Below are 24,736 nucleotides of genomic sequence, written 5' to 3' on the forward strand. Positions count from 1 at the left end.
GATCCAGGTAAAATATCTTATATAGAGGCCAGGTTAGTTAGAAAGTTCGGCGCATCGCATCAGCCAATTCAGTTTAGTCATCCGATATACCATTGTGAAAAGGCACGTAGCCTAACGGTTGCAGTGATTTGAGTAGCATCCCAAGGTCCCGAGTTAAAATCTCCATAGAAGTCAATTTCAGATTGAGCTATTTGAGGGCTAAGTTTCATATTTGATAGGCTAAGTTCCTAATTTTAAAAGGCTCATATATCTGGTTGGATGAAGGCTACATATATCTAGTTGGATGTAGAGACCGGGTAAAAGATATTTTTCTCTAAAAAAACAATAATATAACGAGATGTTCTTTACTATTCCAAATGCAATCATCTGTAAAAAAATAATAATATAACGAGATGTTCTTTACTATTCCAAATGCAATCATCTGATCAAGTAATAATAATAATAATAATATAACGGGCCAACGTCTCGCAGTTGCCTCCACCTCCTGGGGCACCGGTGGATCCGAGAGGAGGGCAATAGGCTTACCGGTGGCGCGACGATGGCCTCGTCCGCGCTTCCTCGTCCCCGACGGTGGCCCGGCATGGAGCAGAAGGGGGATGAGGGGGTGGCATTGATCCGATGGGTGGGTGGGGAGGGGGGAGGAAAGGAAGAGAAGTCACTTTATGGGTGGGTTTCACATGATGACTTAGTAGGTTGGACCAAGTCAAAGCACCACGTTAGCGAAATCGTCCTCCAAAACCGCTTTATGGAGTCAAATTACACCACTTTTAAAAGTTTTTTTTGAGGGGTGGTCATCATATCCGGTATTGCGGATAAGGGTATGAATCAAATTTGAGCTATAGTTAAGGGACTCAAAGTGAACTTATTCCACACCCCTTGTTGGGCTTACAAAAGCTTTTGAGGTGGGCCGGTTTTTAGGATCGAAGATTCGTCCGATTGAGCCCATTACACCAGACGAGGAAAAGGCCAGCTCTCTCGAGCCTCCGCCCTCCAGTCCTCCACGATCCAGCCGACGTCGCCGCCGCGCGCCATGGCTAGCGCCGCCCTCTCGCCATCCTCTCCGTCCCCACGCTCCGGCCACAGATGGCTACTACATTCCACCCGACCAAACTTCGGTCTGCTCGGGCGGGCAGCGTGGATCCGCTTGATCGGTCAGCTCTGCATCCTTACAAGTTACAACCCCCAATCGGAGGAAGGCGGCAGCACCAGCTCCAGCAGCGATGGCCCAATGGGAGACGATTGAAATGACGAGGCAGCGCGAGCTTCCAAGCCTTTGCTAGTCCCTACTCTCGTCGTCCCCTTCATCAGCCACAACACAGTCAACTCAATCCCCCCTCTCCTCGTTCCAGGTGAGGTGAGCCTCCATCCAGTACCCCGTGTGCATTTCTGGCGTAATTCCCTTTTTCTTTTTCTTAGAGAAAATGTGAATCACTTGTCATCTGTTGCTTCTAATAATTTGTGTGGTTTTATTGTAACTTGGACAACAAAATGTGTAGTTTTGTGAAGTTTACTCTTGTATAGCCTAAACAAAGAAGCACATCTCAAACTCATTTCATCTGTGACACTCAATTTCGATGTTCAATGAAAAAAAAGAAGGCAATGCGTGCGACTCTTTTCATCCCTGTTTCATTTCTCGGAGGAACTTCTTGAACCAATGGGCTGAATTCTTGGGGTGTCTCTTCATCCCATCATCGTAATCCACAAAGTTTAGCCCAAACCGGAGTGTGTAGCCATCCGCCCACTCAAAGTTGTCAAGCAGAGACCATGCAAAGTACCCCTTCACGTTTGCTCCATCCCTGTGGAGGCATATGGAATAATGCAGTGTTAGTACCATCTTTAAGTTGTCTACTGATAGCTGAGTGTCTGAATTGATGTTCTGACCTCATAGCATTTCGCAGGGCGAGAAGGTGCTTGTGATAATATTCTATCCTCGTATTATCATTCAGGGCCTCCTTGAGTGGCATGGTCTTGTTATTGACTTCATCAACACCTTGAGATGTACGAGTACAAAGAATCAGTAAGATTCATACACTTTTAGTTAGAAGCTAGAGGAGAACTCTCTCTCTCTCTCACATAGATAGGAGAAGAAAAAATATTCAAGTCCTATGTGCACTTACTGGCTAGATTGGGGAGAAAATAGGAAAATAGAAAGAAGAATCAGAAGGTGTTATAGTAGTGTTGGTTTGAACAAATGCGGAGAAATTGTATGACCTATATGTTTGTGGGAACTTACCATTTTCAGTAATAAAGATGGTAGGATTGCCGTAGTTTTCCTTGATATAAAGCAACAATTCACGGAGCCCTTGAGGGTATATACGAAGCCAAGATGAAGCAGCCTACACACATATTGTTTATAGAGTTCAATCATGTCACCTGATCATTGTTTTGCACTTTTACTAATAATTTGTTTTGTGGGTAACAAAGCTGTAGGTCACCTGAGGACCAATGAGAGTACCGTTTCGACTACCTAGCATAATTGGGCAAGGTTAGCACCTAGTAGCAAAAAAAAAAAAAAAAGCTACAAAATGCATGTATCCAAAATTCCAAAAAAATTGCCATATGTTTATATTTCATGGTTCAAACGCACAAAAGAAGTTGACTGATCCCAGAATATGTTGACTCACCGGTAATCCTACCGTGGAAATCAGTATTGTAGCTGTTCTTAAGACCATACGATGGAAGAACATTCTCGGCATAGCTTGAAGAGTAGTAATTAAGTCCAATGAAATCAAATGCACCCTTGACCATTTCAGATTGCTCTTTGGTGAACTTTGGCAAGCGATTTCCAACCAATTCTCTCATGTTTAGGGGGTAGTCCCCTCTAATGAGAGGATCCATAAGCCTAGAAAGGATTTCATAGTTAGAATTTTCAGTCTCCTAATGAAGAAATTATGTGTGACAAAGAATTTACCATCCAAGCACGAAATCTAGAACACGTCTTGCTGCATCCTTGTTGGTTTTGGATTGGGAGAAGGGAACATACCACTGTGAGTTCACAATTATTCCAATCTTCCCCTTTTGTAAGGCCTGCATTTGTCAAGCATTTTGTTGTTCCTTTTGATTTGAAAAACAGAATTGATTCTACTAAGCATTCAATCTGCATGCATGGTCAAAGGTTTTGTGTTCCCTAAAAATAATATTAACAACAAATGTATAACAATCATGTTCAAATTATAAGGCCTTGAACGTATTATCATGTAGCAGTAAATTGCAGAAGCTTTGAATATATCACTGGACTAGAATATGCATGTCTCCATTTCATAATATGCAGGATATAAATTAGCGCTGCAGTTAATAAAGTAATTAGCTAGTCAAGTTACCCGCAGAAATTGTGAGCTAGCTATCAGAAACATTTGTGATGTTGGATACTGATATGTGTTCGAATTTGAAGATAACTTAATGGGAGATGTTTTGCTTTTTATGAATTTATTGCTTTTCTTATCAACTCTAAAGTCTTTCATTGAATTTAGCATGAAAATAATAAAATAATAGGAGTATATCTTTAACCTAACCAACAGATCCAGACCTTTGTATTAGGAGGACCGAGATTAAGGCATGATGTTTTGTTTTTATGTGAGAAGGTCTTGTATAATACATAAATATTTTCTCTGACCTATTTTGACCTCTCTAACTAGGGCACATAACACATTGGGATTAAGTGCCAATTTTTATTGTTTTTTTTGTGAATTCTAGAATTTCTTTCCTTTTTTTCCTTATCAACTACTACTAGTAAAGGTTAATGTCTGTACTGGCAAACTCTACCACCAGGACCTGGCTGAAAGTGAATGCCAAGCAATAAGTAATTTTGGATTATGAAACTTAACTTTGCGGATCTTCGATGTAAATCATTATCATGGATGAACTGCGACTGCCTGACAACTTCTTCAGTGAACTGATATTTCTCTCTGTACAACCGAACAGTTTCTGCGTGGGCAAGTAGTTGGTGATGGCATGCAGTGTAAGGCTCACTTCCTGAATCTCCAATGCTGCATTTTCCCATCTCCCAGGGTGAACACCGGCCCGGGGCATAGGTGCCAGATGCATAGGCCTTAGAGCAGAAGATTCAAGGCTCATTGAAGGTGATCCAATGTTTCACACGGTCACCAAACTCTTTGAAGCAGATTTCAGCATAGTCCTTATAGTCATTTCTGCAATAGTTCTTCACAGTCAGTAACTTTAGCACTTTTTTCATGGCAAATAACACTAGGATGTTTTAGCTGAAAATACTATATGAAGGGAACACTAATGTGGATGGTGTCGACGCAACAAGGGTTAAATCTTGTCCTTCAACAAATCACAGTAAACAATATTCACAAGAAAATGGGGAAGGGAACTCCAAAGGCTTTTGGCATTGAAATATTGGGTATTTTAATTGATATGCATGATGACGTGGACAATATTTTTCTGAAGTATATAACATGGTCCCTAGTATTTATGGAAAACATTATTCAGCTGTAGACACTCTCCTATCTTACTGGGTTGTGTTTACTAACCAGGTCAGACCCCAATTTAACTTTTCCAGATTTAACTTGTAATATATTTAAGTAGCAAATGGTACTGAAGAATTGTTGACTTACATGATATTAGGGCTAAGAAATCCTTTGTATTTATCTTCCAGTGCCTGAGGTGTGTCATAATGGAAAAGGGTAACAAATGATTGGACCCCTGCAAATGTATTAAGATTATTTTGCATTTTGGAAAAGGAAATCTGGCATACCAAGGGATGGAGCTAATGGTTTCCACAAGTTTCATCTAGCCACTGAACTTGAAACTAAACAGTGAAGATTAGACACGCATGCCTTTCAATAATAGCTCATTGATCAAATTGTTGTAGTAGTTGATGCCTTCTATGTTGACTCCACCATTCAGACTTCCATCTGCCATGACAGTGAGATTTTAATTCCTTGTGGGATCACCTTGGAGATTGAAAAAGATATGCAAAATATTGTACTTCGAAGAAAAATGAGAACATCTTCAGATAAGCTATATATTTGTTATGCGTGACAGTGCATTATAGTATATATTAGGTGTATCACGCACTTGGAAGAATTCTTGACCATGAGATGGAAAACCTGTATGCATCCATTCCCATCTCCTTCATCATGTGCACATCTTCCTGCAATTTTTCAGGATGTGAGTACTGAACTAGTCCTTCCAATGAAACTTAGAATTGATCTCTGAAGCGATCGCGCCATAGGCAGACTGACATGTGGTATATCTTTTATCTGATAGAAACAAAGAAACTAACAGAAACATGGAGTGCATATTTATTGAAAGTCCTTACAAAATGCCTGTTAAAAAATGCCCAGGACGGCTACTTAAAAATGGTAATTGCTAATACCTTGTAGAGATGGTAGGTGTTGTCAGCCACATCCCCGTTGCTTTTGTCAGCGATTTTATCTGCCATATTAGATAATGGTCAATTCAAAATAATGCCTTATTGCTTTTTCATTCTTGTCATTTACAGTTAAACATGCCTGGATGCTGATATGTGAAGGTGTCCCAGATGCTTGGTCCTCTGCCCCCCTCTGCTGCTCCACCCTCGCACTGCATGTGTGAAGCAACGGCCGATTCTTCAGGTTTCAGACCCGAAACAGTTAATTGAACACTGAATGCTTATTGGATGTTTAGATTTTTTTTTGCTGGAATGACCGAAGGAGGTCATTCAATGTAATTAAGATAAGAAGAAAATGTTACAAGAAAAGTTTTACATCGACAGCTGGCTGTCGAGGAAGGATGTGCACCAGAGTACACGCCCTGAACCATGTGCCAACCGCCCAAACACACGCTACAGAGAGGGAAGCCAAGCACCGAATCGGCCATCGCTATGTGAGACCGATCGCCACTGGACCAACAACACCACGACGACACGAATACTCTAAAACGAAAACCTCACGAGGGTCACGACGCCGAAAGACGCCGTCATCATCCGTCCAAAGAACTAGACAATGTTTTCACCCAGAGCTCCTTAGGAGGGATACCTCAACAATGCCCTCAGGAGGGTTACCACGCCCGAAGACGTAGTCACTGTTGGCCTAAAGAATTGGGCTAAGCTTTCGCTCGGAAACCCCCTACCGCTGTGGTCCGTTGCCCAATCCGAATCCACCATCTAAACATCGGTGGCACATGGCTTCCGCCAACGAACCACCATCCCTGAGAGCTGGCCTAGGACCCCTCTGTTCCACCACCCGCCAGCCTCCTTGCTAGATCTGGCCGAAGGAGAACCCGGGACTGGGTGGCATAGTTTCGGCAACCTGAGCTTCCCCCGCTGACAAGCTGCCGCCTCAATCCAACCTAGAAACTCCCCGCAAAGAAGGGGAGGAGCTCCAGAAAGGGCGAGGGTGCCGACCGGTAACGAGGAAGACGATCCACCACTGCCAGCTCCCTTTGCACTGCCTTCTAGGCCTACGCCGACGCCGGTGAAGCTACTACCCCTCCGGCTCCGGCGCCCCCGTTGCCCGGGCGCCGCGCCCCACCTGGCCACGCCACGCCGCCCACCCGGCCGCAGGGCATCGCGGCGGCACCCCGGCAGCCGAGGACTGGCCGCGCCATGGGGCTGCTCGCGGCCGCACAGCCGAGCCGCGGCACGCCGCCGCCGCGCCCGGGCAGCCGCACCAGTGCCACGCTGCCGCCCGCTCCCAGCCCGTAGCTCCGGGCCGGCCACGCCGCCGCCGTTCCTAGCCGCCGAGCCGCCGCCGCTCGCACCGTCTCCGCGCCCGGGCAGGCTACGCCGCCGCCGTTCCCAACTGCCGAGCTACTGCCGCTCGCATCGTCCCGCGCCTGGGCAAGCCACGCCGCCGCCGAGCCGCCGCCGCAGCTCGCGCCGTATTCACGCCCAGGTAGGCCGCACGCCGCCAACACGCCCAGGCCGGCCAGCCGCCTCGCGCCGCCGCGCCGGAGCAGCTGCTCCGGCCAGATCCAGGCGTCGGAGGGCCAAATCCGGCCTCAAAGAAGCCGGATCCACCGCCTCTCCAAGCAGCCCCACCGTCTCTGCCTCTGGCCGCGGCGGAGAGCTTCGTCGTTCCCCTGTCCTCGTCGCGCCGAGGTGGAGGCCGTCGAGTTGATGTGCCTCGCCGCCGCCTTCCTTGCTCGCTGGCAGCTTTCCCGCCGGCGAGCTCCGGCGGCGGCGAGGTGGAGGAGGCGGAGTGGCGGCGCGGGCGGCTAGGGTTTTCGCCCCCGAGCCGCCCGCGCGAGAGCGACGCGGAGGTTTTTTTAGATGTTTAGATTTCGCCTTGAATTCCTAGCCACATGCAAATTCGAGAACCATTTTCGGAGTAATTTGAGCATTATTTGCACAGTTCATCTTAAGCTGCTCCTTTTTTTTCATGTGTTACTTGTGTATAGTCTGTTCCAGCTTTTTTTCTTTCTTCCTTTTGAAAAGAACAGTCTGTTCCAACCGATGTTCTTGCAAGAATTCAGTTAAGGCGGCAGTCTTATCAAATTGTTCTTGATCTCTTGTAGGAAGAATGATGCGGAAGGGAAGCCTAACCTGATAGGACGCGGAGGACGTCCCGAAGATGAATCCCTTGGGGAAGCTTCTCCGGCTAATCGGCGGCAGCTCGCCGGCTTCGACGCAGGCGGCAGCTAGGAGGAGAATACCGCCGGACATCGCCACTGCCCCGGCAACCGCCATCTGAACGAAGCTTGACCTGCAATTCTGCAAAAGAAAGAGTGATGGATTGCTGAGCACAAGCGACAGCATATAGCGTCACCATGTATAAGAAGTTAGGAACTTGCGTTATCTACTACTCCCTCCGTCCTATAAAATAAAGGATTTTGAGTTTTTATTTGCACTCTTTATCACTCGTCTTATTCAACAAACTTTAGAATTATTATTTATTTTTTTGTGACTTGCTTTATTATCCAAAGTATTTTAAGTATAAATTTTCGTTTTTTTATATTTGCACAAATTTTTTAAATAAGGCGAGTGGTCAAACAGTGCAAGCAAAAACTCAAAATCCCTTATATTATGGGACGGAGGGAGTAGAAAGTAGAAACCCATCATTTTTGGACTTGCGTGGACGGGGGCAATTATGTCACTGCAGAGTGGTGAGACTAGACTTGTGAGGATCCTCTATCATAATGTGACTGCTATTATATTCAATGGTATATTGAATGTCACAATTCCCTCTGATTTTTTTTAGAAAATTGGTTAATTTAATTTTTGCTTAAGGGTATACACCTTCCATATAGGCTATAATTCTGGATATAGTTTTTTCTAGATTCATGGCAAACGCTTTGGTTTTTTTTGAACCGAGGGAGTAGGTAGTATGCAGAATTGATGATAGCGATGGATGATCTTGTACTTCTGTTAGTAGATGCTCGTGTTAAACGGGCACGAAAAATATCATTTTTGCTGCGTTATCTGGCAGGTTGCGTGTGCTCCTTCCCTTCTGAGTAAAGGCAAACCCTATGTTTCCGTGCCAACGTGCCAACGTTTGACTGTCCATATTATATGAAATTTTTTTGTAATTAGTATTTTCATTGTTGTTAGATGATAAAACATGATTAATACTTTATGCGTGACTTATCTTTTTAATTTTTTTTTATAATTTTTTCAAATAAGACGAACGGTCAAACGTTGGATACGGAAACTAGGGTTTGTCTTTTTTTTTTGACGGAGGGAGTAGTTAGCAATCCCTTTCACATACTCCTACATATTCCTAACTCCCTCTCTCTCTCCCATAAAAAATCAATCTAGTATTGGATGGGACATTTTCTAGTGCAACGAATCTGTATACTAGAAAACGTATTTTAGATTGTCTTTTTAGGACGGAGAGATTACACGGCACTACCTGTACATGCCCACTGCAATATTGCTCTTGCATGCAGAGAGAAAAAGAAAGGCCGAGTTTATCCACAGGCAACTTGTTCAGGTTCTGGTACAGCCGCAAAGCTAGCGTGAAATTCTCTCTCTGTTTGTATTTTGAACTTGAGCTAGCTTGAAGTTCTGAATCCCCACAAGATGCACGGAACTCCGGCATGTTATGCAATTTTCACCCATTAAATCGAATGTTTGGACATATGTATGTAGTATTAAATATAGAAAAAAAATAATCAATTACACGGTTTACGTGTGAATTGTGAGACGGATCTTTTAAGCCTAATTGTGCCATGATTTAACAATATGGTGCTACAGTAAACATTTGCTAGTGACGGATTAATTAGGCTTAATAAATCCGTCTCGTAGTTTTCAAGTGAAATCTATAATTTGTTTTGTTATTAGACTACGTTTAATACTTCAAATGTGTGCCCATATATCCGATGTGATAACCAAATCCAAATTTTTTTGCCAACTAAACAAGGCCTTATCTGATCTCTCTTTGTTTCTAATGGTAGCTTTCTCAAAGCCGGGATTGTCCAAGTGTACATGCTAGTGTAACCCTTTTGTTTCTGCGTGTAGAGGTAGCTAATGTAAAAAATACATGTAAATATCATTTGTTTTTAACTTGTTTATCATAGTAAGTAATTTAAGCATGAACTATATTATTAAATATTTATATTAAAATTTAATTTGAATGAGATGAATGATCGAACACCATGACCAAAAGTCAACAACACCATATATTTAAGTAGAAAATAGTAGTTTATTGTGGTATTGGTCAATACAGACTTGCCAGCTAATTAGCCATGATATAGAGTTTATTGCAACCATTGATAGCCAAATTTAACACTATATCAAATTTAGGTGAAGTTTAGAAAAGATTAGAGCCTTCACATTGAGGCTGATATGACCACTAATTTTTGAGCGGTTGGACTGGACAATAAACTGTGGCTCGAGAGAGGTGTACCGGAGGTCAGCGGTTAGACCGTTAGTGTTTGGCCTGTCAGACCTTTGGTCGCGAAAATTTTAGATATTTCTCGTGTTTTCTTGCTTGAGGCTGGGATTTCTTGTGCTCTAGTTGATCTGTGAGTCTAATAGGACATAGAAAATGGCAAACAGATGCAAAACCACCTCTTTTATAGATGTTGGGGGTCAAAGGCTAATTGAAACAACTTCTCAAATTTAATTTACTTCCCTTGCCTATTTCTTCTACATCTTACTCCTTTCTTCATGTATTCCACATCTATTCACCCTTGAATCTCCTAATTGCTTATCATCTCTAAATTCTAATCTCTATGACATCAGAGAACATTCTAACTGACCTACCAAGTCTAAGATAAATCAGCATGCCTTCACTTTAATAGGGTCTTACCCTAATGATTATTTGGAAACGTATGTTCCCCTGCAACGGCATGTCTCTGGTTGTTGCTATGGGGTACTCACAGGGTGCTAAGTGTGCCTAGGCAGACTAGAACCCATTTTCACATGAACACATCCGTTTTGATGTACACATAACATCAGGCCTATCATCATCAAGAAAAAAAAATTATCATGGTCGTCTTCATTCCATTCAAGCAAAAAAAAAAAAAAAAAACAACAGCCAAGTGAGCACACATAAAAGACAACACATTCATCGTGTGATCACAGAAACTTCATACTTTGTTGAGTTAGAACTTTTGTCCTAAATAAGGATTGAGATTATATAAATTTTTATACAGAGTACATATTTTAACAAATTTTATTGAAAATTTTCAAACTTGAGTAAACTGATTCATATTAGTTTTAATCACCTTATTTGTAGCATTATTTTCTTTTAACCCCCCCCCCCCCCCCCCCCCCAACAAAAAAAAAACATCAAAAACCACCTATACGGCGATACGTGTTCGATTCTGGATGGCTTCATAGCCGTGATCTGGTGGTCGCCGGCTCGCCGATCTCTGCTTCCGCGGCGGCGCCATTGCTAGCGCCCCGTCGGCCGGCGCCCTCCTCTCCGCCTCCGCCCCCACGCTCCGAATCCATGGATGGCTACCACCGCACACTCCGCCCCCCGCACTCCAGCCGCCCTCCGCGCTCTTGCCCTTCCCCCCACCGGAGAAGGCGGCAACACTGCAAGCTAGGTAGCAGCGACGACCTTGCTACCGGCTCGCCTCATCAGCCACAGCGGCAGCCTCCCGATCCCCCCAGGGTGAGCATCCGGTAAGTACCCCGTCTGCATGTGCCGATTTCTTTCTGATCGCTCAAACTTGCAGATAGATCTGAACTACCAGTATACCACTGCTTGATTAATGCCGTATAAAAAGCCAATTCCGAGTGCGTTGTAGGCATTATGGAACGCACATTTCTCCTTTTACCACAAGGAGTACATTTTTTTTTCATATACGTTGTGTAATAATCCTTAAGTGCGAAGAACTACTTCTCATGTCCATCTTTCATTAGAGCATCCCTCTTGGATACAAACATACATGCCCATACGGTATTTATCCTTTGCTTAGCTATGTACATATAGTTAAGAGATAGTAGATGCAAACATGCAAGAAGAGGAGAGTGAGATTTATTTACGAACTAATTTCATTTATGGCACTTAACTCATAAAGCTTATATACTATTTTGATGTTCAATGAGAAAAAGGGAGTGTGCGCAACTCTTTTCAACCTTTTGTTTCCATCTCTGTTTCATTTCCGGAGGAACTTCTTGAACCAACGGGCTGAGTTCTTGGGGTATCTCTTCATTCCGTTATCGTAATCCACAAAGTTTATCCCAAACCGAACTGTGTAGCCCTCTGACCACTCAAAGTTGTCAAGCAGAGACCATGCGAAGTACCCCTTCACGTTTGCTCCATCCCTGTGAAGGCATATGGAATAACGCACTGTTACCGAGTAGCATCTTAAGTTGTTTACTGATAGCTGAGTGTCTGAATTGATGTTCTGACCTCATAGCACTTAGCAGGGCGAGAAGGTGCTTGTGATAGTATTCAATCCTGATATCATCCTTCAGGGCCTCCTTGAGTCGCATGGTCTTATTATTGATTTCATCAACACCTTGAGATGTATGTAGAAAGAATCAGTAATGTTAAATCACTTCTAAAAGAGGATAATACCCTTTTTTTTACATAGCTAGGAGAAGAATATTAAGTCCTAACTCCTATGTGCACTATTGTCTAGATTGAAAAAAAAAATCAAATCAGAAGGTGTTATAGTAGTATTGGTTTGCACACATGCTGAGAAAGTGAGAAATTGTATGATCCATATGTTAGTTGGAACTTACCATTTTCAGTGATGTAGATGGTAGGATTGCCATAGTTTTCCTTAATATGAAGCAACAATTCACGCAACCCTTCAGGGTAGATGTAAAACCAAAACGAAGCAGCCTAAACACATGTTGTTTATAGAGTTCAATCATGTCACCTGATCAATTGATTTACTAGTAATTTGTTCTGTGGATAACAAAGTAGTAGGTCACCTGAGGCCCTATGGGAATCCCGTTTCGACTACCTAGCATAGTTGCGAAATGTTAGCACAGTGGCAAAAACAAGCTACACATCCAAAACAATTATCAAATATTCATGATGAGATAATGTTGAGCACCCCGGGGTGCCACCCCCATGTTTGAAAATGTATAGTGTTTTTTTTTATTTTGTCTTCACACACATTAAAGAGATATCATTACCAGACTAATCATAGCCATTATACTGTATTGAAGCATTCCACATTCATTTCATGCATGAAAGGAAAGCTGGGATGCTCATGTAACATGCCCTTTTCAAATAAAGTCGGCATGTTTTTCGAGGGAAAATAAAGTGTGCAATTGACAATGCCTCAAAGGCTATGATGTGAGCTGACCAAATTCTATTTGTTTTTTTAATATGTTGTGTCGAGCAGTTGCCATATGTTTGTATTTCATGGTTCATATGCACAAAACAAGTAGACCGGTCCATGATAATGTTGCTCACCAGTAATCTTAGCATGGGAATCAGTATTATAGCTGTTGTTATGGCCATATGATGGAGGATCATTATCAGCATAGCTTGAAGCGTAGTAGTTGAGTCCAATAAAATCGAATGCACCCTTGACCATTTCAGATTGCTCTTTGCTGAACTCTGGCAAGCGATTTCCAACCAATTCTCTCATGCTTAGTGGGTAGTCTCCTCTAATGAGAGGATCCATAAACCTAGAAGGGATTTCATAGTTAGAATATTCACTCTCATAATGATGAAATTATGTGTGAGACAAAGAATACCATCCAAGCATGAAGTCTAGAACACGTCTTGCAGCATCATTGCTGGATTTGGATTGGGACAAAGGAACAAACCACTCTGAGTTCAAAATTATTCCAATCCTCCCCTTTTGTAAAGCCTGCATTTGATATGCATCTTGTTATTCATTGTGTGGTGTGAGTGCTGAAGCTGAAACCAAGTCCATTGATTTGTAAACAAAATAAGCACTCAATATGCATGCATGGTTAGGGTTTTCGTTGTTCCTTAAAACGATATCGACTACTAATGCATATCTGTTACATCCATGTTTAAATTATAAGGCCTAGAACATATTGTTGTGTAGAAAATTGCAGAAGTTTTGAATATAACTCTATGCACATTTCTGTGTATATGATAGGAATCTGTTTCATGATATGTAGGATATAAAATAGTCCTGCAGTTAACAAAGTAACTAGCTAGCCTTTCATCCAAGTTACCAGCACAAATTTTGCAGCTAGCTATCATAAACTTTAATGCTTACCTGCAAATTTTACATGTTTGTTGGATCCAACTTCCTCGTACAACTGTTTTGTTGGATATTGATATATGTTTGTATTTGAAAATAACTTAACTGGTGATGTGAAATTAACTTAATCGATGATGTTTTGCCGAGATAAGCGGTGGATGCTTTTGCTTTTTAATATTGTTTTCTTTTTTTTTTCCATATCAACTCTAAAGGCCTTTGATTGTATTTTAGTATATACATAATAAAATAACATATCTGATATCTTTGACCTAATCAACAGATCCAGACCTTTGTATCAGGGTGCATCGAGATTAAGACATGATTTTCTGTTTTCATGTGAGAGTCTATAGGATTTCTGTTTTTTTCTCGAGGCTAGAGGGTCTTGCATAATAAACAGATAAATATCTCTCTTACCTATTTTGACCTCTGTACTTAACATAGTGATTAATGGCCAAATGTTTTTCTTTTCTTGTTAGAATTCTAGGATTCCTCTTTTATCCGTATTGACTATGGGGTTCGTTTTCCGAGTATTACTATATTATAGATAATTATAAGAAATAACAATGGAAGATCCGCTAATGTCTGTACTGAAAAAACTCTACCACCACCACCAGGCCCCAGCTGAAATTGAATGCCAAGCAATAAATAATTTTGGATTATGGAACTTAACTTTGCAGATCTTCGATTTAAATTATTATCACGGATGAACAGCGACTGCCTGATAGCTTCTTCAGTGAACTGATATTTCTCTTTATAAAGCCGAACAGTTTCTGCATGAGCAAGTAGTTGGTGATGGCATGCAGTGTAAGGCTCCCTTCCTGAATCTCCAACTCTGCATTTTCCCTTCTCCCAGGATGAACACCGGCCTGGTGCCATGGTGCCAGATGCATAGCCCATAGAGCAGAAGTTCCAAGGCTCATTGAAGGTGATCCAATGTTTCACCCGGTCACCAAACTCTTTGAAGCATATTTCAGCATAGTCCTTATAGTCATTTCTGCAACAGTTCTTTACAGTCAATAACGTTAGCACTTTTTTCATTGCAAGTAACAGTAGCTGAAAAGACTATCACAAGGGAGCACTATTGAGGCTGGTGTCAGTGGAAACAGGGGTTAAATCCTGTCCAAAGCAAAACCCGTCCTGACTCCCTTTCCAAAAATAGCAGTAAACAATATTCGCGACAAAAATCGGAAAGAGAACTCCAAAAGCTGTTGGCATTGAAATTTCGGGTATTCTAATTGATATGCATGATGACGTTGACAATATTTTTAACTGAAGTAGGTAGCACGGTCCCTAGTATTTTGAAGTTAGTGTTTATTTAACATGGTCAGCAAAAGGTACTGAAGAATTGTTGACTTACATGATATTAGGGCTAAGAAATCCTTTATATTTATCTTCCAGTGCCTGAGGTGTATCAAAATGGAATAGGGTAGCAAATGGTTGGACCTCTGCAAATGTATAAGATTATTTTGCATCTTGAATAAAGAAATCTGGTTGTCACAAGTTGCATCTAGTGACTGAACTTGAAACTAAATAGTGAAGACTAGACATGCATACCTTTTGATAATAGTTCATTGATCAAATTGTTGTAGTAGTTGATGCCTTCTCTGTTGACTCCACTGCTGAGACTTCCATCTGCCATGACAGGGAGATTTTAACCCTGGTGGGATCACCTTGGAGATTGAAAAAGAAATGCAGAATATTGTGCTTGAGAACAAAAGAGAAAATGTCTTTAAATAAGCTGTCTGTTAGTAAATCTATGACAGTGCATTGTATCTACTACCTCCATCCCAAAATATTTGGGATTTATATGGGCAAAATCCCTTATATTTTGGGACGGATGTAGTATCATTTTATTTCTAAAAGATATAGTCATGTACTTGGAAGAATTCTTGACCACGAGATGGAAAACCTGTATGCATCCATTCCCATCTCCTTCATAATGCGCACATCTTCCTGCAATTTTTTTTGGTGATCAGGCCCTCAGGCCTCAGGATGAGTACTAAATTAGTCATTTTAAAGAAGAGAATTAAAGTTTTAAGAGATTGTGGCAGAGGAAGACTGGCAAACATGGAGTGTATATTTAATTAAAACCCTTACTCCCTCCATTCCTAAATGATCTTCGCATTACCGAAAGTAAAAAGTTTCAATTTGATCTTCGTATTTCATTAGGAAGCAGCAGAAATCATGGGTAGACGATAATGGCGCTTCGTATTAAGCAGCACTACATGCATGCATTGGCTCTGTGAGAGTTAAGTTGGGAGCTGCTGCATGCGTGGAATTAATGCATTATAACTGATTGGCTGGTGCATGCGGCATGCAAAATTGATGAAGCGACATGCACGGATAGATGGGATAGTAACTGCTCCTTGGTCTTGCTGCTTAGGTGAAATATGAAGATCATTTAGGAATGGAGGGAGTACTAAAGTCAATGCTAGTTGCCAATACCTTGTAGAGATGGTAGCTATTGCAAGCACCATCCCCGTTGCTCTTGTCGGTGATTTTGTCTGCCAAATTAGAGAATTGTCAATCCAAAATAATGTAATGACCTTTTATTTCTGGCCATTTATAGTCAGCATGCCTGGATACTGATGTGTGAAGGTGTCCCAGATGCTTGGTCCTCTGCCACCCTTCGCCGCGGCACCCTCAAACTGCATCATGTGTGAAACAGCAGTCAATTTGTCAGGTTTCAGATCTGAAACAGAGCACATCGTGATGAGATGAGAAGGAATCAGGAAACAGTTAAATTGACTACTGAATACAGTATTGGATCATGGAATTTCTCTCTACATGCAAATATGAGCATTATTCTTATTCTTTAGAGAAATTTCAGCATTTTTCAGTGCCATCATTTTCTGGTTACCTACATCAATGAGGTACTCTAGTTGCACAATTTATCTTAACCTGTTCCTTTTTCATGTGTTTCATTTGTACATTCTGTTCGTACTTTTGTTTCCCCTTCGAAAAGAACAGTCTGTTCCGACTGTTGTCCTTGCAGAATTTACTTTCGGTGGCAGTTTTATGAAATTGTTCTCGATTTCTTGTAGGAAGGATGAGGTTGGATGCCTGACCTGATATGACGACGAGGACGTCCCAAAGATGAACCCCTTGGGGAAGCTTCTCCGGCTGATCGGCGGCAGCTCGCCGGCGTCATTGTAGGCGGCGCAGGTGAAAGCCAAGAGGAGAAGGAGCACGCCACCTGACATCACCATTGCACCTGCAACCGCCATGACCTACATAGACAGAAAAGAGTGATGGGCTGATGAACACAAACGGTGCCCAACATATAGCCTCTCGTACATAGGGACTTGCTTAATACCATATCAGGATATGTGTTTGGACTTGTGGACAAGATGGGGATAATGGTTTTTCAGAGTGGTGACCACCCTGACAAAACACTATCAACACACCCATCAGTAGTAAGTGGGAGTACACTGTTTCCATCCCATAATAAGTTTATTTTTTATTTCTCTCATTTATCTCAAAATAAATTTATTTTGAGTAATTATTGTAACAGAGTTTGTGAAAGGAGGAAATAATTGCATTAGGAGTAATAAAGTAGGAAATAATTGTATTAAGATTAGATAAAATAGGGGTATTCTAGTTTCTTTTGTTTGTATTGGTATGAGTAGTTTGGGTGAAAAATGGACCTATTTTGGAACGGAGAGAGTCCTAGAGCCTCATCGGTTGCCCATATTCACTAATATGACTTGTTAGGAAATAAAAAATAATTTATAGGTAAAACTTTTATATATTTGTTCGTAACGACTTAAAAACCAACGCTAAAAAGAAATTATGTTAAAATATCTTAAAATCAAGTTCAAAAATTTAAATTTTAGCTTTTGCTTTGGCTCGATACAGCGGTCGATTCTACTTTAGATGCTCGTGATAACTGATAACGTGCACGAAGCACATTCGTGGTTCTGCTCTTGCCGCTAGCAACTTCTTCAGGTTCAGGCCGTATGGCTAGCTTCTCAAGAAGTCAAGATGCATGGAACACCATCAAGTTAGGTACCTGTATCTTTTTCACTGCTTCTAGTTCGTGGCATCTGTGACTTGCTACCAAACTGATAGCACTATTAATTATGGAGTTATTGCAATCTTGCTTGGCACAAATCACACCCATACGGCCATACCTATCTCAAAAGAGATATCGAAGCTCCTACCGCCCGAACTCGCGAGCATAAACCTGTCGCATTCCTAATTTTTTTTAAGAGAGAATCACATTCCTAATACTCCATCCGTCCCTAAATATTTGACGCCGTTGATTTTTTTAAACATGTTTGACCGTTCATCTTATTCAAAAACTTGAGCTCGGCTTAGTTAGAGAAACAAGCTAAAACTTAAGCTCGGCTCGGCTCGTTTTTTTGGCTCGAGCTAGCTTGCAAGCCTTCATGTTAAAACACCTCTTCATATATATTTTGTAATTATTAAAAAATCAAATCAGGAACATGTAAAATTTAAATAAGTTTATATATTCAATTCTTTAAAATCTTAATGATAAATTTTTAATTGACAAATAATAACTCTATGAAAAATAAAATAATCGATATAAACACATGATGGTCTAGGCTTGCGAGCCAAAACAAACGACTCGCGAGCCAGCTCGGGCTTGGCTCATTTCAACAACGAGCTAAATAGGAGGCTTGGGCTTAACTTGTTTGGCTTACGAGCCAAGCCAAGCCAACCAAGCTCCTGAGCTTTTTTTTTTTCCACCCCTACAGCCAGCAATCGCACGTCAAAAACTAGCTTAACCTGGCGTGTGGGCAGATAGAACTTTTGGGCTTTGTTGGGCTAAATCCACGCATGGATGAGATCATGAGATGAGGAGTTCAACATACAGTAATCCCACATCCTCTCAGCAAGACAAAAAAAAAAAAACAACATCGCTTTGGGGCAAAGTAATGGCATTCTAAGGTTATGGACACACCATTCTAAAAAGAAAAATCAATCAATAAAAGTATAAAGTTATAGTTTCGACTTTTGAGAAATATGTTGATAGAAGGTGTGTAACATGCAAGAGAGAGATGCAAACATGCAAGAAGAGGAGAGTGAGATTTATTAATTTAGTCGAACCAATTTCATCTATTTTACTTAACTCATAAAACTTATATACTATTTCGATGTTCAATTAGAAAAGGCATTGTATGCAACTCTTTTCAACCTTTTGTTTCCATCTCTGTTTCATTTCTGGAGGAACTTCTTGAACCAACGGGCCGAGTTCTTGGGGTATCTCTTCATTCCGTCATCGTAATCCACAAAGTTTAGCCCAAACCGGAGTGTGTAGCCATCCGCCCACTCAAAGTTGTCAAGCAGAGACCATGCAAAGTACCCCTTCACGTTTGCTCCATCCCTGTGGAGGCATATGGAATAATGCAGTGTTAGTACCATCTTTAAGTTGTCTACTGATAGCTGAGTGTCTGAATTGATGTTCTGACCTCATAGCACTTAGCAGGGCGAGAAGGTGCTTGTGATAGTATTCGATCCTGGTATCATCCTTCAGGGCTTCCTCGAGCGGCATGGTCTTATTATTGACTTCATCAACACCTTGGGATGTATTTAGAAAGAATCAATCATGTTAATTCACTTCTAGAAGAGGATAATGCCCTTTTTTTTACATAGCTAGGAGAAGACTATTAAGTCCTATGTGCACTATTGTCTAGATTGAAAAAAAAACTAACAATCAGAAGGTGTTATACAGTAGTATTGGTTTGCACACATGCTGAGAAACTGTATGACCTATATGTTTGTTGGAACTTACCATTTTCAGTGATGTAGATGGTAGGATTGCCATAGTTCTCCTTAACATAAAGCAACATTTCCCAGATCCCTTCAGGGTAGATGTGAAACCAAAACGAAGCAGCCTACACACATGTTGTTTGTTGAGTTTTCAATCATGTCCTTTGATCAATTGATTTACTAGGAATTTGTTCTGTGGATAACAAAGTAGTAGGTCACCTGAGGCCCTATGGGAATCCCGTTTCGACTACCTAGCATAATTGGACAAGGTTAGCACATAGTAGCAAAAACAAGCTACACAATACATGTATCCAAACCAATATTTATCACATATTCATGATGAGATAATGTTGCTCACCAGTAATCTTAGCATGTGAATCAGTATTATAGCTGTTGTTATGGCCATGCGATGGAGGATCATTATCAGCATAGCTTGAAGTGTAGTAGTTGAGTCCAATGAAATCGAATGCACCCTTGACCATTCCAGATTGCTCTTTGCTGAACTCTGGCAAGCGATTTCCAACCAATTCTCTCATGCTTAGTGGGTAGTCTCCTCTAACGAGAGGATCCATAAACCTAGAAGGGATTTCATAGTTAGAATCTTCACTCTCATAATAATGAAATTATGTGTGAGACAAAGAATACCATCCAAGCATGAAGTCTAGAGCACGTCTTGCAGCATCACTGCTGGATTTGGATTGGGACAATGGAACAAACCAGTCTGCATTTAAAATTATTCCAATCTTCCCCTTTTGTAAAGCCTGCATTTGATAAGCATTTGGTCATTGTGAGGTGTGTGGAGTGTGATGTTGCGAGTGCTGAAGCTAAAGCCTTGATCTACTAGCAAACAGACTCAGCTTCAGCACTCAAACTATCATACACCACAACAATCGCTTATACAATACTAACTACTAATGCATATCTACATTCATGTTCAAATTATAAGGCCTAGAACATATTATGTGTAGTAAAGTGCAGAAGTTTTGAATATAACGGTAGGCTAGAGTATGCGCATGCCTATGTATCTGATAGGAATCTGTTTCATGATAATGCATGATATAAAATAGCGCTGCAGTTAAAAAAGTAACTTGCTAGCCATTTAGCCAAGTTACCTGCACAAATTGTGCAGCTAGCTATCATATACATTAATGCTTATTTGCAAATTGTATTTTACATGTTTGTTGGTTTCAACTTCCTCGTATAACTGTGTTGTTGGCTACTGATATATGTTTGTATTTTGAAAATAACTCAACTGGCGATCTTTTGCCAAGATTAATGGTGAATGTTTTGCTTTTATTTTTTTTCTTTTTTCATATCGACTCTAAAGGCCTTTCATTGTTTTTAGTATATAAATATATCTCCAACCTAACTAATAGATCCAGACCTCTGTATTAGGGCATCGAGATTAAGACATGATGTTTTGTTTTTGTGTGAGAATTTATAGGATTATGTTTTCCCCTTGAGTCTGGAGGGCCTTGCATAATAAACAAATAAATATCTCTCTTACCTATTTTGACCTCTATACCTGACCTTGTGATTAAGGGCCAAATGTTTTATTTTTCTTCTTAGGATTCTAGGATTTCTCTTATCCATATTGACTATTTGGTATTGTGGTGTGTGTTTCATCGAGTTTTACCATATTACAGTTCATAATAAGAAGAGTAAATTTCACACTACATATATTTTGATCAAACTATCACAAAATTATATATTTAAGACGGTGTATCACAAAATTATATATTTAACTATTTCAAAAAAACAAAATTATATATTTAGAGCTAAATTTATTAAGATGAAGTATCACAAATTTACAGATTTGGTAACAAAATTATGACAAAATTACAAGTTTAGCACCAATTTAATCGTAAAACTACAACTTTTATAGCTCAAACATAATAGTAGTGCTTGGGATTTAAACTCTAAAATATGTAATTTTGTGATAATATTAAAGCTGTAGTTTTGTAATGCTTGGCTTTAAATATGTAGTTTTGTGATAACTTTGCTAAATTTGTAGCTTTGTGATACAACATGTTAAATATATAGTTTTATGATAGTTTGTATGAAGTACTTGTATTTTTGTGAAATTTACTACAATGAAAAATAACAATGTAAGATCCGCTAATGTCTCTACTGATAAACTCTACTACCACCACCAGGCCCCAGCTGAAATTGAATACCAAGCAATAAATAATTTTGGATTATGAAACTTAACTTTGCTGATCTTCGATTTAAATTATTATCACGGATGAACTGCAACTGCCTGACATTTCCTTCAGTGAACTGATATTTCTCTTTGTACAACCGAACGGTTTCTGCGTGAGCAAGTAGTTGGTGATGGCATGCAGTGTAAGGCTCCCTTCCTGAATCTCCAACTCTGCATTTTCCCACCTCCCAGGATGAACACCGGCCTGGTGCCATGATGCCAGATGCATAGCCCATAGAGCAGAAGGTCCAAGGCTCATTGAAGGTGATCCAATGTTTCACCCGGTCACCAAACTCTTTGAAGCATGTTTCAGCGTATTCCTTATAGTCATTTCTGCAACAGTTCTTCACAGTCAGTAACTTTAGCACTTCTTTGATTGCAAGTAACAGTAGATGTTTTAGCTGAAAAGACTATCACAATGGAGCACTATTAGGGCTGGTGTCAGTGCAAACAGCGGTTAAATGATAAATCCTGTTCAAAGCAAAACACCTCCCGACTTCCCTTTCCACAAATCACAGTAAACAATACTTCCTCCATTCCAAATTGATCATCATATATATTTATGTACCAAGACTAATGATAATTTAAATTGCATCAATCAAGACACTATGCACACGTTCTTCCATAATGCATGTGTCGATTAAAACATCATGTCAATTACACCCTAGCATGCACACATTCTCCCATGCTGAATTAATTGTATTATGATAAAATCCGTGTCCATGCGGTTATATGTTGATCAATTTGAGAAATTTTAGATTCCATTGTATGATAATCAATTTGGGAAGGAGTGAGTATTTGCGACAAAAATGGGAAGAGAACTCCACAAGCTGTTGACATTGAATTTTCGGGTAATAGCGATGAACTACGGAACCCTTCAACAACTACGTATTTACATCAATGCCATGTATTTTTTTTTTCTAAAATACCCTTCTACTACACTACTACTCAATCTAATAGGTGCAGTAGAAACAAATATGATCTGTTGGATCTACTACAATAAACGGCTTGCATTCACTCAGTGGTACTCTAAAAAAATCCAATTGATGTGCATGATGAGGTTGACAATATTTATAACTGAAGTAGGTAACACTGCCCCAAATATTTTTTTTAAGTTAGTGTTTATTTAACCTGGTCAGCAAAAGGTACCGAAGAATTCGGTTTCAAAAGAAAAAAAAAAGGTACTGAAGAATTGTTGACTTACATGATATTAGGGCTAAGAAATCCTTTATATTTATCTTCCAACGCCTGAGGTGAGTCCCAGTGGAAAAGGGTAACAAATGGTTGCACCCCTGCAAATGTATAAGATTATTTTTGCATCTTGAATAAAGAAATCTGGCATACCAACGAATGGAGCTAATGGTTGTCACAAGCTGCATCTAGATTCTGAACTTGAAAGTAAATGGTGAAGACGAGACTTGCATACCTTTCGATAATAGCTCATTGATCAAATTGTTGTAGTAGTTGATGCCTTCTCTGTTGACTCCACCGCTCAGACTTCCATCTGCCATGTCAGTGAGATTTTAACCCTGGTTGGATCACCTTGGAGATTGAAAAAGAAATGCAAAATATTGTGCTTGAGAACAAAAGAGAAAACATATTTAGATAACCTCTATCTGTTGGTAAGTCTATGACAGTTCATTGTATCTATCATTATTTTTTTCCTAAAAGATATGGTCACGCACTTGGAAGAATTCTTGACCATGAGATGGAGAATCTGTATGCATCCATCCCCATCTCCTTCATACTGCGCACATCTTCCTGCATTTTTTGGTGGCCAGGCCCTCAGGATGAGTACTAAATTAGTCCTTTTAAAGAAGCTTATAATTAAAGTTTGAAGAGATCGTGGCAGAGGCAGACTGGCAAACATGTTGTGTATATTTGACTAAAACCTTTACAAAAGATCAATTAGAAATGGCCATGACAGCAACTTGAAAAATGCTATGAGTAATTGCTAATACCTTGTAGAGATGGTAGCTGTCGCAAGCCACATCGCCATTGCTTCTGTCAGTGATTTTGTCTGCCAAATTGGGGGATGTTCAATTCAAAATAATGTCTCATTGCCTTTCCTTTCTTGCCATTTACAGTTAACATGCCTGGAGACTGATGTGTGAAGGTGTCCCAGATGCTTGGTCCTCTGCCACCCAACGCTGCGCCACCCTCGAACTGCATCATGTGTAAAACAACAGTCAATTCGTCAGGTTTATTTCAGACCTGAAACAGAGCACATCGTTATGAGTTGAGAAGGAATCACGAAACAGTTGAATTGACTACTGAATACGTATTGGATCAGGGCTTGAATTCCTCTCTACCAGCAAATATGAGCATTATTCTTACTCTTATAGGGCAGCTTGAGCATTTTTCAGTGCCATCATTTGCTGGTCACCGATATCTATGAGGTACCCTAGTTGCACAATTTATCTTCATCTGCTCCTTTTTCATGTGTTTCATTCATGATCGATGCTCCGGTGCTATTTGCTAGTGAATTATACTACCAGTAAAAATAATCTAAACTAGTATTTGTTATCAAGCATAAATTAGTAGTTTACTAATACCATTATTAGGGGTAACTTTATTATTTATGTTTGTTTTCCTTTTTAGATTAATACGACGTCATCCATTGTGTTGACATTGCTCATATTCCATCGAAAAAGCTAAAGAAAGAAAAAAAAGTTTTAGTCACTGCTAAATGATGATTATACCCCTCCACACTTATTTCTTTTTGACAATAATATCCCTCTATATTTCTACTACTATTAACTGGGATAGTAGTACAAATAAATCCGAACTCTTCGATCAATTGAAATTAACGGTTCATATTAACTTTCTACTACTAATAGAAAGCATCATGGTGGGGCTATTCATTTATACTGTCTTGAAATTAACCCTTTTTTTTCCAATTTGAAAAGAACACATTCTGTTCCAACTGATGTTCTTGCGATAATTTAGTTTCAGCGGCAGTTTTTATGAAATTATTCCCAAATTCTTGTAGGAAGAATGAGGCGAAAGCCTAACCTGATATGACGACGAGGACGTCCCAAAAATGAACCCCTTGGGGAAGCTCCTCCGGCTGATCGGTGGCAGCTCGCTGCCACCATTGCAGGCGACGCAGGTAAAAGCTAAGAGGTGGAGAAGGAGAAGAGCACCTGACATCACCATTGCCCCTGCAACCGCCATGACCTACATAGACAGAAGAGAGTGATGGGCTGATGAACACAGACAGCTCAACTTAAATAGGGACTTGCATATCTGTTT

The 24,736-nt window shown here is 40.5% G+C and overlaps 3 protein-coding genes and 1 long non-coding RNA gene across 6 annotated transcripts; 1 reads left to right on the plus strand and 3 right to left on the minus strand.

Annotated features, from left to right (window-relative positions):
• Nucleotides 1-1,442: 1,442 nt before the first annotated feature.
• Nucleotides 1,443-7,705, minus strand: LOC127771197 (putative beta-glucosidase 9). The gene is given in 13 exon segments (XM_052297043.1): nt 1,443-1,796; nt 1,882-1,990; nt 2,234-2,336; nt 2,436-2,467; nt 2,625-2,842; nt 2,912-3,027; nt 3,824-4,148; nt 4,578-4,665; nt 4,800-4,877; nt 5,041-5,116; nt 5,342-5,400; nt 5,478-5,547; nt 7,490-7,705. Coding segments are annotated over 13 exon segments (1,668 nt in total). The 5' UTR covers nt 7,703-7,705; the 3' UTR covers nt 1,443-1,615.
• Nucleotides 7,706-10,675: 2,970 nt separating this feature from the next.
• On the plus strand, nt 10,676-17,498 carry LOC127771203 (uncharacterized). 3 transcript variants are annotated; one of them, XR_008017109.1, is made up of 5 exons: nt 10,676-11,020; nt 14,220-14,467; nt 14,593-14,768; nt 15,187-16,415; nt 16,587-17,498. It is a non-coding gene; the product is annotated as an uncharacterized LOC127771203 (long non-coding RNA). The 3 variants fall into 3 exon arrangements; XR_008017107.1 differs by lacking the exons at nt 15,187-16,415; nt 16,587-17,498 and having other exon boundaries at nt 14,593-14,906; XR_008017108.1 differs by lacking the exons at nt 15,187-16,415; nt 16,587-17,498 and having other exon boundaries at nt 14,302-14,467; nt 14,593-14,906.
• LOC127771201 (beta-glucosidase 10) lies at nt 11,235-16,196 on the minus strand. Its single transcript, XM_052297048.1, has 12 exons — nt 16,121-16,196; nt 15,988-16,046; nt 15,420-15,495; nt 15,097-15,174; nt 14,900-14,987; nt 14,269-14,536; nt 13,061-13,164; nt 12,774-12,991; nt 12,284-12,315; nt 12,089-12,191; nt 11,754-11,862; nt 11,235-11,665 (listed from the first exon to the last, which is right to left on the minus strand). The coding sequence occupies exons 1-12, from the start codon at nt 16,194-16,196 to the stop codon at nt 11,497-11,499; spliced, it is 1,380 nt and encodes a 459-aa protein (XP_052153008.1). The 3' UTR covers nt 11,235-11,496.
• A 944-nt stretch (nt 17,499-18,442) lies between the features above and the next one.
• On the minus strand, nt 18,443-24,697 carry LOC127771198 (beta-glucosidase 11-like). The gene is given in 13 exon segments (XM_052297045.1): nt 18,443-18,892; nt 18,978-19,086; nt 19,301-19,403; nt 19,498-19,529; nt 19,637-19,854; nt 19,924-20,039; nt 21,490-21,814; nt 22,686-22,773; nt 22,908-22,985; nt 23,167-23,242; nt 23,443-23,501; nt 23,578-23,647; nt 24,497-24,697. Coding segments are annotated over 13 exon segments (1,662 nt in total). The 5' UTR covers nt 24,659-24,697; the 3' UTR covers nt 18,443-18,666.
• Between the last annotated feature and the right edge of the window lie 39 nt (nt 24,698-24,736).

The sequence above is a fragment of the Oryza glaberrima genome, chromosome 4 (genome assembly GCF_000147395.1).
Source record: "Oryza glaberrima chromosome 4, OglaRS2, whole genome shotgun sequence".
Taxonomy (NCBI): Eukaryota; Viridiplantae; Streptophyta; class Magnoliopsida; order Poales; family Poaceae; genus Oryza; species Oryza glaberrima.